The 15,665-nt window shown below is 43.5% G+C and overlaps 1 protein-coding gene across 2 annotated transcripts; it reads right to left on the bottom strand.

The window, feature by feature from the left end:
- Nucleotides 1-124: 124 nt before the first annotated feature.
- LOC139288939 (transketolase-like) lies at nucleotides 125-14,892 on the bottom strand. 2 transcript variants are annotated; one of them, XM_070910408.1, is made up of 14 exons: nucleotides 14,771-14,892; nucleotides 12,470-12,587; nucleotides 11,911-12,024; nucleotides 10,741-10,838; nucleotides 7,799-7,990; nucleotides 7,130-7,248; nucleotides 5,704-5,900; nucleotides 5,356-5,520; nucleotides 4,160-4,316; nucleotides 3,083-3,213; nucleotides 2,876-2,959; nucleotides 2,667-2,760; nucleotides 2,423-2,545; nucleotides 125-348 (listed from the first exon to the last, which is right to left on the bottom strand). In XM_070910408.1, the coding sequence occupies exons 1-14, from the start codon at nucleotides 14,875-14,877 to the stop codon at nucleotides 161-163; spliced, it is 1,887 nt and encodes a 628-aa protein (XP_070766509.1). In that variant the 5' UTR covers nucleotides 14,878-14,892; the 3' UTR covers nucleotides 125-160. The 2 variants fall into 2 exon arrangements, with proteins under 2 accessions (XP_070766509.1, XP_070766508.1); XM_070910407.1 differs by lacking the exons at nucleotides 11,911-12,024; nucleotides 14,771-14,892 and having other exon boundaries at nucleotides 12,470-12,553.
- Nucleotides 14,893-15,665: the final 773 nt, after the last annotated feature.

Raw genomic sequence — 15,665 nt, 5'->3', positions numbered from 1 at the left:
TGCTTTAGATTGTTTTAAGAGGAGGAGAGCGTGAGTGGGCCAGAAGTGCTTCCCCTCCTTCCGTGTTGGTTTATTTGTTTGTTGTCTCCATGGTGATTCGCCAGTTCACCACAGAGTCCTTTACCATATTGTTGCCGCTACTGCCGCTGTTGCAACGTTCTTACTTGGCGTTGGCGGAGCTGCTGAGCACCTTACGGACCGCCTGAGCGATGGCGTCACGGTCAATGCCAAAGATTCGGAGCAGCTCGTGGGGCTTGCCACTGCGGGGCACCTGGGAAACTGCCAGTCGGTGGACGGTGAAGCCAGTCTCATTCACTACCGCCGAGCACACTGCCTCACCCAGACCACCTGAGGAGTCAGAATATAGAGCAGTCAGGACTATTGGTTAAAAAGGGTCAGTTCACTCAAATCACACGCACACAAAAATGTCTCCTAATATTCAGACTCAGGTCTCTCACTTGTTCTTTCATCTTCCATCTTTCCTTCTTTTGATTTCCACCCTTCTGTCAAATTAAATCTCACACACCTTCACGGGCGATTGAGCTCTGCAGCGATGTGATGTAGACTGACAGGACGGACGCCGCCCTCCCTCGATTTTCTCACTCCCTCTGTCTCACTTTCACCCCCTTAAGACTCTCCTCTCACTCCATCCTCCCCTTCTTTGTTTTTACTTCTCACTCCAAACTGTCGCTCAACTATGATGTTTCAGATTGAGTGAACATGAAAGCAGAGGAATGAGAAAAGTAATTACATGTTCTTAGTCTTTCCACACTAATTTTTTTCCAGCCTTTGGTTGTACTAGCTGGAGACTGGTGTTTACACGAGAGAGACATGCACTGTGTCCCAATTACACATTATATGCAAATTTTTTCTACGCTTTGAGTTTGTTGTGTATTCATGTTGTAAAAAAAAATTCTACCTAAAAATGCCTGCATGTATATGACAATTTCTCAGTTTTTTTTGTGTGTGTTGTTGTCAAACTGTAGTCTGAAAATTCAACACACAATGGAAATTTTAGAGCCACTCATTAAAATAACGAAAGTGTGTAAGGTGTTGTGATGGCACTGGAGAAAGTTTGGAAAAGATAAATTAACTAACTATTTGTGGAGGCTTAAAATTCTAAATTGGCCGTAGTATTTCAAAGTTGCAACCAGCTCAGATCTTGACAAATTGGTGTGGTGCATGATTTTCTTTATATATCAACCGGTAAAACATGGCACTATGAATATTAACACAGCTGTATTGTAATGTGCACTTTACAGGGAGCTGAAGTCGTGCATCATTTGGGTTAGCTTTGTGCTCACTTTTCTGTGGCTCCATCAGACTCTCGGGATATGCTGTGATATAATCGTGGTTAAGATGACAATATGCCAAATGTTTACTATTCAGATACCCATTAATATAAGAATATTATTGTGTTTCAACTTTTTCGAAAGACTGATGAAAGAAATCCTCTTGACATTATCTGACCAGCATGTAATCAACCACTCACATGAATCTGAATATACTGCGTGTGTGTGTGTGTTAAGGTAGGGATGCTGAAGCGCAGACCAAACACCAGTGCTGTCTCCCTTTTTTTGTTTGGCTCTATCATGGCAAGTAGACTGAGGTAATCTCAACAACAGCGGGTGGAGAAAGCAGCTACATGTAGGACAACAAAAACACAAACAAACACAATAGAAGAGAGAGAGAGAGAGAGAGAGAGAAAGCAAATTCTGGACACTCGTTTATGTCATGCTGGTACTGTATGTAGGTCAGCAAGCGCCAAAGGCCAGATCTGAAATTAAGAAACCCTGACAGGCTCTCCCAGCTCCTCCTCCTCCACCCTCCCCTCCATATACTGTTTCTGGTCTCTTCACACCCACAACATTCGCCCCCAATTCTCTGCCACGTACGGTTCCTCACGCTGTTCTTCTCAGAGCTCCTCTATCTGCAGACAGACCTTTGTCCTTTGCTGCTCCAGGCATTTTTATTCATGAGTTGATACACAAGCAGCACAAACACGCACGCAGCTGCATAATAATCCTTATGTCTGCTTGTTAATGCCACGGACTCCACACAGATGTGACTGTCCCGATTTTAATTGGACATGATCATAAAATTCAATAGATTTATGCACCATCAAATCTTATACAGGAATATGGGGTTTAAAATGCTCTTTCATAATTTCATCAGATAAAAAAAAAAACAACTAAAATTTAAAATGTTTAATTTGATCTGTTGGAGAGTCTGTAGTGGAAAGAGGCAGGATTGATCAGACAGAGGATGAAGTCATGTGACAGGTCAGAGTTGAACCCTGGATGCTGTAGGCTGGGTTAGTGCACCTTGTTTGATCAGGTTAAGAATATGTAAAAGAAAATAATTCAGCCACGTGAAATGTGTTTTGCTTTTGGAAGGAAATGTGCGACTCCAGACTCCTCACCCTCATAGTAGTGGTCCTCCACTGTGATGATGCGTCCTCTGGTGGCCCTGGCGTTGTCGATGATGGTCTTGGAGTCCAGCGGTTTGATGGTGAACGGGTCGATCACGCGGATGTTGATTCTTTCTGAAGGAGGAGAGAGGAAGGTGGGGGATGCGCCTCAGTCAAACTGATGGTTCATTACACTCTTATGCTGACAATGGGTTGCTTTCGTTTGTTTCGTCTTTCTCGCTCTCTTTCTTCGTACCTTTCTTCAGCTGTTCAGCAGCAGCAAGAGCCTCATGGAGGGTCACTCCTGCTCCAATCACAGTCACATGGTCGTCATTGGTTTTATACACAACCTGAATGGGAAGTGAATATATATTTGTATGTGAACTCATGGAAACGTGCACACAGTCTAGTCACATGAGATCATACTGTGAAATAGGATGTTGGTGGGAAAACGCTGCTACAAACCTTAGCCTGACCAACATGGAAGTCCTCATTGCAGTTGTAGATGATGTTGTTCTCTGGGCGGCTCGTTCGGATGAAACACAAACCCTGAAACAAACCAGAAATAATCTACATGGGTCTGTATGTTTTAACACAATAACTGTGGAAGATTGGATCCCATATAACTCAATACGATAGAGCTTATCTGGTTTTTACTCTGACTGTGGGTACCTTTGTGTTGGCGGCAAGCTCCACAGCTTTCTCAGTGGAGACACCGTCACTAGGGTAGAAGATGGTTGCCGTGGGAATGGCTCTAAACATGGCCAGATCCTCCAGACCCATCTGAGAGGGTCCGTCCTCGCCTAAATATACACACATAGCAGCACCAAGCGGACAATAGTCAGGTACAGTGAGACTCATGTGTTTTATTAGACTGGAAAATAATTTCTGGTAGACTGGCATGCATTCAGTCTGGGAAGGTGGGCATGCAATGTACCTGAAGAGGTGGAGGAGAAGGACAAAGGGGAGGAAGAGGAGGAGGAGGAGGAGGAAGAGGTGAAAGAGAAATCAGGCCGCTCTGTCATCACCTCCATGAGACAGAGAGAGGGAGGAGGGGAGGAGGAGGAGGAGTGCTGATACCAGGAGAGGAAGATGGACAAACAGAGCAACAGAGGAGGTGAGAAGGTGGGGGGAAAAAAGGATTTAGGATTCAGGAAAATTAAAAGACATACTGAGGAGAGGTTCAGCCCACTGCAGAGGAATTAAAAAAACATTTAAAGGAATTTGAAAAATGTAATATCATCGGTTCGACTTATTAATATCATTCAGTGGGCTGAATCAATCCAAAAGCAGAACTGTGCTAAACTGTGTTTAAGAAAAAGGTGTAGTGAAAGGAAAGGAGGGTCACAGTGAAGGTAATAATGAGTGCAGCTACTTCACTCTATGGGTCAAAGGTCACTGATTGGTTTCATTTGGAAGACCAGTAGAGCATATCATTTAAATATATACAGGAGTGTGTGAGATAATAATTAGCTATAATATCGGTTACAGTGGCTAGCATACAAGATCGCTCCACAATGGTAAAAACAAAATGCTCATTACCCCAATTTGTAATCATAATATCATGCTTGTGCATGTCATTATACAATCCTCCAACAAAATGCCACCTACTGTTACCACGAGTGTACTCTATAACAATGATACCAACAAGAATATGCTTTGGTAAAATGTTAGAGGGACTAAATGAACCACTGAAAGGTCAAAGGTCAGATAGTGATTGGTGAAAAGGAGGAGACACAGAGAACTGACCAATAGAGACACCACAGTGGGAGCCGCAGAGGTTGATGTTGCTCTCAGAGATGGCGGCCATGCGGAGCTGGTCGTAGGCCCGGGTGAAGAACGTGGCGAAGGTGCTGGCAAACACCACGTTACGGTCCCGCACGGCGCAACCTATCGCCACGCTCACCTGCAGCAGAGAAGAGAGAGAAAGAAAGGACAAGAAGAGAAGAAAGAGTTAGAAAAACCTTTGCTTCCAAAACGAATCACATTGCAGGGACATGATTTCTGGCACAACTTCACCTACTTCCAAAGGTGCATGGAGAAGGGAAAAAGCCTGAAGAAGTCCAGCAAAACATTGAGTATTAAGAACAACAACAAGTGTTGCTAAAACTAATCACTTCTCCATCAACCTCCACTGTACTTATTACACTGTACGTATTTAGAAGTAATTAGCAAATGTTTGCATGCCCACATGCTAAACTAAGATGGAGACTATGGTAAACATTAAACCTGCTTAGCATCAGCCTGTTAGCATTGTCAAATTGCTAAAAGTACAGTGTCACACAGCTGCTAGAGTAGCTGTAGCCTCTTAGCCTTGTTTAAATAAGCCATCAAAAACAAATAGTATGTTTTACACCTGCTGTGCTCAGACAGACAAAAATGATTTACTCATTCATGAGGTTAAAACAAGCCGATTCTTTAAGATGTGATCAATTTTAACAAATACAAATGTGTACATTTTAATTGACAATGCAAATATCAAAATTAATAAAAATTCATAATATGACATTTGAAATAGTGACCTTATCAGTCATTCAAGCTATCAACACTATCAAAATTCACCCTATTTGCCAGAGGACCTCGCTTTCATCTGTAAGTAATGCAGTAATCAGCTCACGATAAGCCCCCTTACTGTTGTTAAAAGCCTCTGAAAAGCCCACAGAGCTCAATGACATAATGATGCTTAATATTTCATGTTAAATCATGATGCAGATTTTTAATGAATCCAGACAGACGACGGATGACCCATTTTGATTGGCCTGCTGTTGTGTGGGAGGACCCCTCAAGGGCTCATAACGATGCTGATGTTGATAAAACTAAAACATGAACGTTAGAACATTGTTATGTTAATGCTACTCAAAGAATGATGTGGCCGCAAAAACACACAACGACTGGTCCACAACCTCTCCAGCCATCTAATTAGAGAGCCAACATCTCCTCCTCACCATGTTCTGCTCTGCGATGTAGCACTCCACGTAGCGGTTGGGGTGTTCGTTCTTAAAGAGCTCGGAGAAGGTGGAGTTCTTGGTGTCTCCGTCCAGAGCCACCACATGGTCGTTGTAGCGGCCCAGCTTGGCCAGGGCCATGCCGTACGCCTTCCGAGTAGCAATCTGGTTACACGGGGACAATCAGACAACCAATCAGTTAACTACAATCAACATTTGCGGATGTATAGTAGATACCCAGCATGGCTGATTTTTTTTGTGCCATTAAGTCAATTTAAAACCCAAATGATTGAGTTTTTAAGACTATTCGAGACATCAAGTTTGTCTGCCACCACTGATCACACACACCTTTTCTCCAGATTTGTAGCTGGGTGCACTTGGCATGCGGATGTTGCGGAGGCTGACGGGTGACGCGTCCTCGTTGGGCGGAGCAGGATAGAGGCGCTTGTTACAGCTGATGATGCGGCTCTGCAGCTCCTTGATCACGCTGTCGGCCATGTCTTTGGCCAGGGGTTTACCGTGCCAGCCCATCTTATCCTCGGCCGCTGAAAGACACACACATACACACACACTATTGAGGACTAGAGCAAACAAGTACAAGGATACTACATGTACAGTATAATACATGACAATACAAACTCATAACAGAAGGGAAGTTATAACAACAAACTTTTGCACCACTTTCATTTTTTAAAAACAGAAAACTTGACTGTTTATGGTTAAGTTGCTGCATAAAGCGTTCATATTTTCCAATTTTCCATGTGTTCATGAGTTAAACGTGGCAGATATAGTCGAGCCAAACTGATAAAACATAATCCTGTGAGGATTAGTTACTAATTGGACCCTCAGCGATTACCTGTATATGCTTGTGGTATTCATATAAAGTACATATGCTCTACAAATCAAATTCATCCAGTTATCCTGCATACTTTATGTATGTGCAATACAAACACACATCAAATAAACAATGGCCAGCTGTCGCACTCATAACAATCGTCCACTTGAGTGGGTCCCGACAGGCTACTTCAAAAAGGTGAAAAAGGTCAGAGTCAAGAGGCCACAGGATTATAACAACACTCACGACTTCAGACACAATCTTATGTATACAGAGACCTACTCCTCTCTTAGACGCACACACCTTGCTGTGATAACAACTGTCTTTTTATCTTTCTTTGAGTCTCTTTCTCTCTCTCACAAACGCACACGTGGTCGCACACACTCCCCTCCACGGTTATCACAACACAAGCACAATGGGCTGCTGCTGCGAGTGGATCCTGCACACATTCTGAGGGATTATGGAGCTGCAGCGGCTAAAGCACTAAAGCACTGCCTGGATTACAGCGAGTTAGGGCCCCTCCGCACTGCCGGTGGGTCCCCGGGGCAGTTAAGAAAACTTCTGACAGAAATATAATTCCCAGCCAGTTGTCACCGTTTTCCTGAGTCATCATTTAGAAACAGGTTTTTGGAGCAGGTTAGAAATAAACGCCCGATGTCATGTTTATGAAACATGGTGTGTGTTATGGTTACTTTGAATTGTTCTGCTTGAAATACAGTATGTCACTGAGAGTTCGATATCCACATTTGAAACAGAGACACAATTATGGCACATCCACTATATACTATTAGGGTTATTGAGTAACAACCCATTTTTTGTTATAACACAGGAAACACAACATGTTAATTAAATTCTACACATTACACGATAAAACCACACTGATAATTAACCTCACATACGGCGGATCACTGTGTGTGCGTGTGTGACTAATTATTGTACCTGGGATGCCCTTGCCCTTGATGGTCTTGGCGATGATGGCAAGTGGCTGGTGGCGAGGCTGACTCAGCACCTTACACAGCTCCTCCACACTGTGGCCGTCCACAATGATGGCATGCCAGCTGGGAAAACAGAGGAGATCAAACTTTAAATACAGTCCTGCAGGTGCATTGCTATGAATTCTGCACCCCTGAATGAATATAACTCTGGGTGCCGCTTCTTTTTCCTACTGGAATTCCTGCGAGCCTCTAAAATCATCACCGCCTTTCACCCTACTTGTGATGGTTCTGCTGCACTTTATATTGCAGCAGCATATTAGCACTTTATTCCATATCAGTGCTCTGAAAGTGTTGGATGGAGGGATGACATGCAGCAGGCCAGATCCAACCAACCCAAGCTAGCACAACATTTTCACAACCTAATATAAATGATATCAAGTCATAGCATCTTCATAAACTGTTCGAAACACACTTTGGTCCTGAGGATCAGATGTCATCTCAGCTTTGACTTTTGCAGTATGTGTACTTGGGTATCTCATAAAGAAAGATACATGCTGACAAAAACACACAAAATATAAAACATCAAGGACACTAGAACTGGCCAGAACCAGAATTTTTATTCAATAAATGGCAAATAATTAATTGATTAATCTCTGACTCCCCCCCTGCTCACCCAAAAGCCTCACAGCGCCGCTGGTACTTCTCCACGTGGTGCTGGAGTGGCGCTGGGTCGCTCTGACCAAGGCGGTTGATGTCCAAGATGGCCACCAGGTTGTCTAGCTGGTAGTATGAGGCAAAGGCCATGGCCTCCCACACCGAGCCCTCGGACAGCTCTCCATCACCCAGCAGGCAGAACACCCGATAGCTACAAACAGAGAGAGAGATTTCATGTCTTTAAGTCGATTCACAGCTTCCACAGAAAGAGATGAATAAAGAGAGGGGGGTCATTTTCCATATCAGCCCCATCCTCCCTCTTGGCGCATCTTCCCATCCTCTGATTCCTCCTATAGGGCTCAATGTGACAGCTGACCCTCACACCTAAACACACACACACAAACACACACTACACCCCCCACCCCACCCCCCGCTGAGCTCTGATCATCCTCAGTCGTTGCTCCCATGGCGTAACAACTCCTGACAGCTTTCCAGTCAAATAGACACATTCTCATTAAAGCTGGAAGATAGGCCGAGACACGCCACATTACACCACGCATTCCAACCCCGAGCGCAAAGACAAAACACACGGCACAGAGAGAAAGGAGAGGAAGAAAGAGAAGACAGGAATTCCACAGAGGTGGAGAGAGGGAGAGATTTGAGACTGGAGGGGGAAAAATAAGAGTTAAACTGCTCTCTAAACCCTGCAGGTTGGTTTCTAAAATATGTCCGCTCCTCCTCTGAAACCATATCCATAATGATATATACAGGTGCATTGAGTTATTATGGCTGATCATTTCAGCAACTGATGACTTTCCTTGATATTTCAGTTTAGTACTGGCAAGTGTTAAAGTAAGAAATACAGTTGAATTTTTCAAAAAGGCAGACAACTCATCTTTTAGACCTTTTTGAAAATCTTTAGTAAACTGAGAATAATCAGTTAACCCTGTATTAAAATAAAGAAACAGCAGGGTCAGGATGGTACGACTCCTCTTCATTCATTAGCTGATAATCATCAAGTCTGTGTTTAAAGAATTATCCAATCCTCAGTAATGTTTTGTAATCATCTTTTGTTGCTTTCAGATGACTTTATCAGGGCAGTATAAAAGCTCAGGTCATTTTCAGGTTTGTACAGAAACTAAAATTTCTTCTGTGTCACATTTTTACTAAAATAAAGAATACCTGCCACACAAGTCTGAAGGGCATCCAGTCCAACTACTGCAGGCCGAGGCAGTGCTTCAGCTGCAGGAGTAAAGTAATCCCTCAGGAGGTGTGAGGAGTGTGTGAGTGTGTGAGTGCTTCTCTTTCTTTCATCCTGTCTTTGCAAGGTGAGAATAACTGATCAAGACAAGGTGATACCTCTCCGTGAAAACAGCCAGAAAACCCATCCAACTGGCGCTCACACACACACACACACACACACACACACCTACCTCACATTTTGTGTCACCCTGCCAACACAAAACCAACAAAGAAGAAACTTCCAATTGATACACTTGGCCATGAATTGATGCCCTGGGTCTGGTGCAAAGCCTGGACGAGGATGAGTGCTGCACGCATTTGATCCAACGATCTCATATTTACATGTTTGCAGCTGCAGAGTATTGAACCAGAGTCACGTAAGCATGAAGCAATGAACAATGTCAGTTATCCCGTCTCGCTGATAAGTGCATTTGACAGGCTCATTCATGTATTGTATTTTAATAAATCCCACCCTCGGAGAAGCTTGTTTGTGGGATTAATTTCCTACCACACTTAAACAACATAAAATGCAACATATTAAGACTTTGCAAAAGCTTTTATGTCCTTGCTGCTCCGTGTGTGTGTGTGTGTGTGTGTGTGTACCTCCAGGAGGGGTTGATGTAGTTGCCATTCAGCGGTTTTTGTCTCAGATTATGTGATGAATCCAGTAATGCAGCCTTCCAAGTGAATGTTGAGCCACTATGTTGCAGCGAATTAGCTTCACAAGCTGCTCCGAGCATCGCAGGGGAAACACGCACGCCCCACCCCCCCCGTGCACAATATAATCTACCGTGTATATGTAGATGCAACAGAAGCACAGCATGAGGATTTTTTTTGGAGAGACAATGAAGGTAAAGGGTGAGGCAGAGAGATGGGGGGGGGGTGGGGGGGGGTGCTCTTGCATGTGTGATTATTAGAGCAGAAACAATCGAGTGCACACAGAATGCAGAGTGAGAGATATCAAGGGCGGCCAACTCAGACTGCAAGTACGGCATTCCCTGACCGCCTGTTTCACTGCGTCTGCTGTGTGTGAAAACAAAAATGTGTTCGAGACCATCTCTCGCCTCTGTTCTGGTGTGTTCCTGAAATTCAGATTTCAGCTCGGATGCTTTCCTATCACATCCATGTTCTCTGAAAATGTGAATGGAATGTGTTGTGTCCTATGGCGGGACACACCCATCTCGCTCTCTCTATTGTTGGACTGAAAACCACGCAGGTCTTTCTAGATCACACTAGAACAAAGGAGACACCATGAGGACTGATCTGCAAACTGCTAACATTCAGCTGAGTAGTGGATGACCACCGTGCATTTCAGGATGGTCGATCTACTGTGATATAAACATGTTTGAAACTGTTAAATATAAAAAAAAGACACAGCGGCAGAAGTGTTTCAATAAAATTAATCTCTATCACTGATTTTTTTTACCACTTGATCTCATCCTGGAGTCGTTTCTGATCTGAGCAGATGTTCTCATTCATCCTGGTAAAACTGATCAGAGGTCAGCTCTCCTGGCTCTCTGCCTAAATGTCAACCCAGAACAGGCCTGTCAGGTACGGTTTGATGCAAAGCTGCAGCCTGAAATGTCACATGTCAGCACTGCTCACTGCATGTCATGCATAATTTCGTACCATCTACCTTAACATGTGCAGATGCAATGTCTTGTGCATGTTGGAGAGTCTCTGCGTTTTCTTTTCAAGGACAATTTGTGTGTATGTTACCTGGCCTTGTCAAAGTATTTTCCAGTGTAGGCCATTCCACAGGCAGCTCCCAGCCCCTGACCCAGAGATCCAGTGGCCACGTCCACAAACTGCTGCTTCTGTTAGCACACACAACATGCATCTTACTCCACAGACTGTAGGAGAGTTTGTAAACACAGAAAGCCTGAAATACAGTGGATGGATTATTTTTAATTTCTTGGTGTGCAAGACAAGACAGCGACAGTCGTGTTGTCAGGACAGTAGCTGCAGTCTGTGTCTAGCAAGGGTTTCAATATCTGGGTTTATGTGAACAATGTGACATTAATGTCTGCAGCAGAGGAGAAAGGAGCCAAGGACAGACCAGCTCTCTCACACAAGAACATCTTTGTCCCTGCCAGCATACAGTTTGTCTGTTATCTGTGTAAGCGTGTTCATGTCTCCATGTGCAGAATGTGTTGTAAGTAGGAAGATCACAGAAAGGTTGGAAAATGTAAACCTAATTTTTGTGTTTCAGAAAGATATTCATTAGTCTTTTTCACCATTCTGTTAATCATAGTGAGATTTATCTTGCCACCACCTTGGATAGTCTCAATTAGCAGGTTGGGAACTCCTGAAAGCCAATTGCCTCTTTATTCTTATAGTGCAAACTGTGTCTAGCAGGAACCACGAGACTATCCTAAATTACTGAGAGGAAGATTTTGAAAGGCTGCATATTTGACAGTTTCAGTATGGTTACATCAAGTGACATACATCTCCACGGTCATAAGATTCTCAGATGCTGTCAAAAGGTTTGCTCAAAGCCCAAATAAGCTCCAAGCATGCAGGAAGAGGTCAGGAGTCAAAGTCAAACTTAACATTAAGTACAAAACATTTTCAATATGATCTTTTGAGTTGGTAAAAGATATCATGAAACAGCTTAGGAAACTTAATAAATCCACGTTTTCATGGTCGAAGAGAAGGCTATGAGCATCGCCTCAATGTTCATTTATTGGTATAATCGTACATGTTAATGTAAAAATGTTAGCTTTCATATCAACATCTATTGGTCAAAATACCAGTAAAATACCCCAAATCAACACACAGAATGGTAGTGTAACGGTTTTAATGTATTCCTAATGCATATGTGTTGGTATGTTGGAATAAAAAACCTTCAGACCCCAGTTATTCCTGCAGGTCTGAACGTCACCTCACCGGCACAGGGTGTCCCTCCAAGATGGAGTCGACCTTGCGGAGGTTGAGGAGCTCGTTCTCCTTCAAGTAGCCCGTCTCGGCCCACACGGCGTACAGCACAGGGGCTGCGTGACCCTGAGGAGGCAGAGGTGAAAGATCAAAACGTTAGAGTGGAAGATCACATACTGTATTACCTGATCTGCTGGAATAAAAGCACACACTCTTCACACATCAACGCATGGCTCATTACTCTCTACTACTTGTCTGCACGGTCTGTTTACAGACGTTTGAGCAACTTCAAACTAAATTTCCAGTCAAGTTTGAAACTTGTTTCAGAGCTCATTTATTAGATAACCCGCTGACAGGAAACATCAGCAGTGCAACTTTAATTTTTTGTGGCATAGTAATACATGTGGAACAGCCTTATATAAATCAGTTATTTGGACACTGGTGACACTAGAATAAAAAAACATGCACATTAAATATTTGTCACCTTATAATGAGTAAATCAGTTGTTTTAGAGGTTTCCTCTCTGTGCGTGCATCAGGATAACACCCACAAGTGTGGGTGTGTGCGTTACCTTGGAGAGGATGAAGCGGTCGTTGTTGGGGTTACGGGGGTCTTCGGGTCGGTACTTCATGGTATGAAAGAACAGCACAGACATGATCTCTGACACGCTGCAACATGATGTGGGATGACTGCAACAAAATGATGGCGAGAGAGGAATTTAGACACTCAGAAATCCAATTAAAAAAAAGTGACGTGTCTCCTGATCCGTCCATTCAAATCTATAAGCGTGTTCAGGGCATACTGTTCACACGCAAATGCAGAGGAGAAGATCCAGTGGGTTAATTCATGCCAGACCAACTGTAGTCAGAGACCAACTGAGAGTTATGTAAGACAGACAGCACGCTAGTCAGACTGACTTTATCAGGGTCAGACAGTCAGTGAGTACATATACAGTATCTCTCTGTCAAACACACACATAAAGAAGTGTAAATGCATTTGGAGGATGTCTCTCTCTCTCTCTCTCTCTCTCTTTCTTTCACTCTCTCTCATTCATGCACATACATACAGTACAAAGAGATCATTCAATGTAGTCCCAAACTGTTAAAGTCAAGGCATTTTAACACAAAATAGGTTAAGATTAAGTTTTATGTCTTGAATGATATTCTTCTCTTTATTTTCAAACCACATGCCAATAACATAATACCTCACTCAGGCCTCCTCCATGAAGGCCTTTTTCCTCACTCTCCTGAAATGGAAAATGTGATCAAAAAAACGTAAGTGAGAGATATTGAATAATGATACTCTATGAAAGGTGACTGTTGCTGCGCTTATGGACGACTGTGGCTGTGATAAAATGGAATTAATAAAAACCTGGGATAAACTGAAAAGGCTATAATTATTCTGTGCATGTTTCAGTTATCACCAACATCCCAGTAGACCTATGATCAGTGCTTATTTTGTGTGTTAGTATCATTGATGAAAAAAGAAAAATAGAAATTTCCAGTAAATTTCCATTTTTCAAAGAGCATTTTCTCTCCTCTGTCAGACAGACTCAGTTTGAGCTGAAGTGGGCCTTTTCTATCACAGCACACATCTATTCAAAATATATTATTCTGTACGTAATTTAAGTTTTCAAACTGGAATTTCATTCGTTAATAACTTTAGATCGACTTCGAATCAGCTGCTTAAGGCCATGTGGTTACTGGGAACAAATGTGCTCCAGGTTGAAGTCCACTCATTCATACAGAGAGCTCAGCTGCAGAGATAAAGAAATGTAGCCTTCTGAGATCTCAGTCACCAACAATCACTGACAGGAGAAAATCAAAGTACTCTAATCAATCAGAATGCCAAAGGAAGCACAACAAAGGCAACATATGCACAGTAATATATTGTAGAGTCATAGCTGGCCTGTATAATGTAACTTTGTGTATTCTTTGGCAAGTGGGATAACCAGCTGTTGAAAAAGGCACGCAGAAATGATCCTGTCATTTATTTCCATTTTAATCTGTAATTTTCCATCACTCCAAAAAAAATAAAAAACATAAAGTTGCAGCGTGTTTGTCAGTTCGGATTTTATTTTGAAATGCTTTCCCTGTTTAAATGACAGCTACTTGACATTTTGCTGGACAAGCTGCAACGGCGCACGCAAGCGCGGCGGGGAGGAAGAAGCGGCGTCCGTGCGCTCACCGGTCCCATCCAGCTGCCCGCCCGCACGCACGCACCACGTCGCCCTGCAAAGCTGCGCCACTGGCTGCACGGGATCATGCAGCGACCCCTGCTCCTCCTCCGTTACATAACGGATCACAGAGTACGCAACGGGTTAAGGGAGAGCGGTGCACCTGCAGCGGTCTATGCCGACTCTCCAAATCCGACGCGATTTAATAAATGTTTTATGATTTGAAGGGGCGGTTGTGCAGAGCAAACACGCCTGTTCGTTAAAGGCATTCAGTGTCCGTGCTCTCAGAAACGCCGTAACACACGCTCGTACAAAAAGTAATAAGTAAATGAACCCTGACCCTTTACACCCAAGTCCTCTCCTTTCTGGAAAAGTGCGTAAATTGCGCATGTTGGCAGAGGACTGATTTGCGCCCAGCGGAGACGAGATGAGATAAGAATAAAACAAAATGAATTCGATTATTTAAAAAAAAGTCCTCCAGTTGTGGCACTCCGCAGGGCGCAAATATTCTGCATCTACAATATAATGAAGCCATTCTGCAGCTTTATACTGCCGCGCGGCCCCACGTTCCTGCTTTATTATGTGTCCTTTAAACAGCCACGAGCATAACTGGCCCAGGACGGTCACCATGTTTTGTTGTGTCATACTATTTTATAACTCCAGCTCGGATTATCCTCCCCGTGTTCATCCCCTTACCCGCTGCCCGCTGCAGTTGTCGCCTTGATGGAGTTGATCCGGAGCCGGGTGGCGATGTTCCTGAGCGCCTGCACCGTCTGCTGGTCCGGTTTGTGGTAGTCCTCCATCTGGCCGATGAACCGAAGAAGAGCACACACACACGCACACACAAGCCGGTTAAATGGAGTAAAGAGTTAAAAGTCCCCGGTCTGCTGTTCCGAGAATAAAAGGCGATGAGTGTGCGGCGGACGACGGCAGGGGTTAAAAAGAGACAGCGGCGTTGAACCTGAGAGAGGAAGAGGAGGGAGAGGAGGGAGGGGGCGTGTTTACAAGCAAAGCCTATGAATATGGCTAATCTGGGGCTAAAAGGATCCTGCCGTTACTCCAAACTGTCACGCATGAGCGCAGCCAATAGTAGGAAGGCTTTGGGCTGAGACCGGGGCCACACACACACACACGCACGCACGTACGCACGCACGCTCAGCTTCAGTCTCAGTAGCTGCACATTGTATCTGATGACATTTTTCTGAGGTAACTTGAGACGCAGAGTTAAAATCAACTATCTAATAAAACAAATATGCAGTGCTATGACCATTTCAAGATGAATTCATTATCAGACAGCCAGAAATGTAAAATAAATAAATATATACATACACACAGTATATATACACACTAATGGACTTTTCTTGTAGTTGCACCATATGGCAGTGTGGACGTGAAACTGTAGGTTGTCGTATATCTGCACCAGCAGACCTCCTCTACATTGAAAGCATATGGTGCTTGAACACAATTATATTTATGGCATTGAAATTTAGGCTTTTCCAGTGAGCACCATGTAAATAAGAACTGTGTCCAAACTAAGAATAATAATAATAGTTTTTTTTTTCTTCATGACAACACCTGGTCAGGGGAGGGT

Source organism: Enoplosus armatus, chromosome 8 (genome assembly GCF_043641665.1).
Source record: "Enoplosus armatus isolate fEnoArm2 chromosome 8, fEnoArm2.hap1, whole genome shotgun sequence".
In the NCBI taxonomy this organism is placed as follows: Eukaryota; Metazoa; Chordata; class Actinopteri; order Centrarchiformes; family Enoplosidae; genus Enoplosus; species Enoplosus armatus.
The sequence above is the reverse complement of the archived record's forward strand: the minus strand, read 5'-3'. Positions and strand labels throughout refer to the sequence as shown.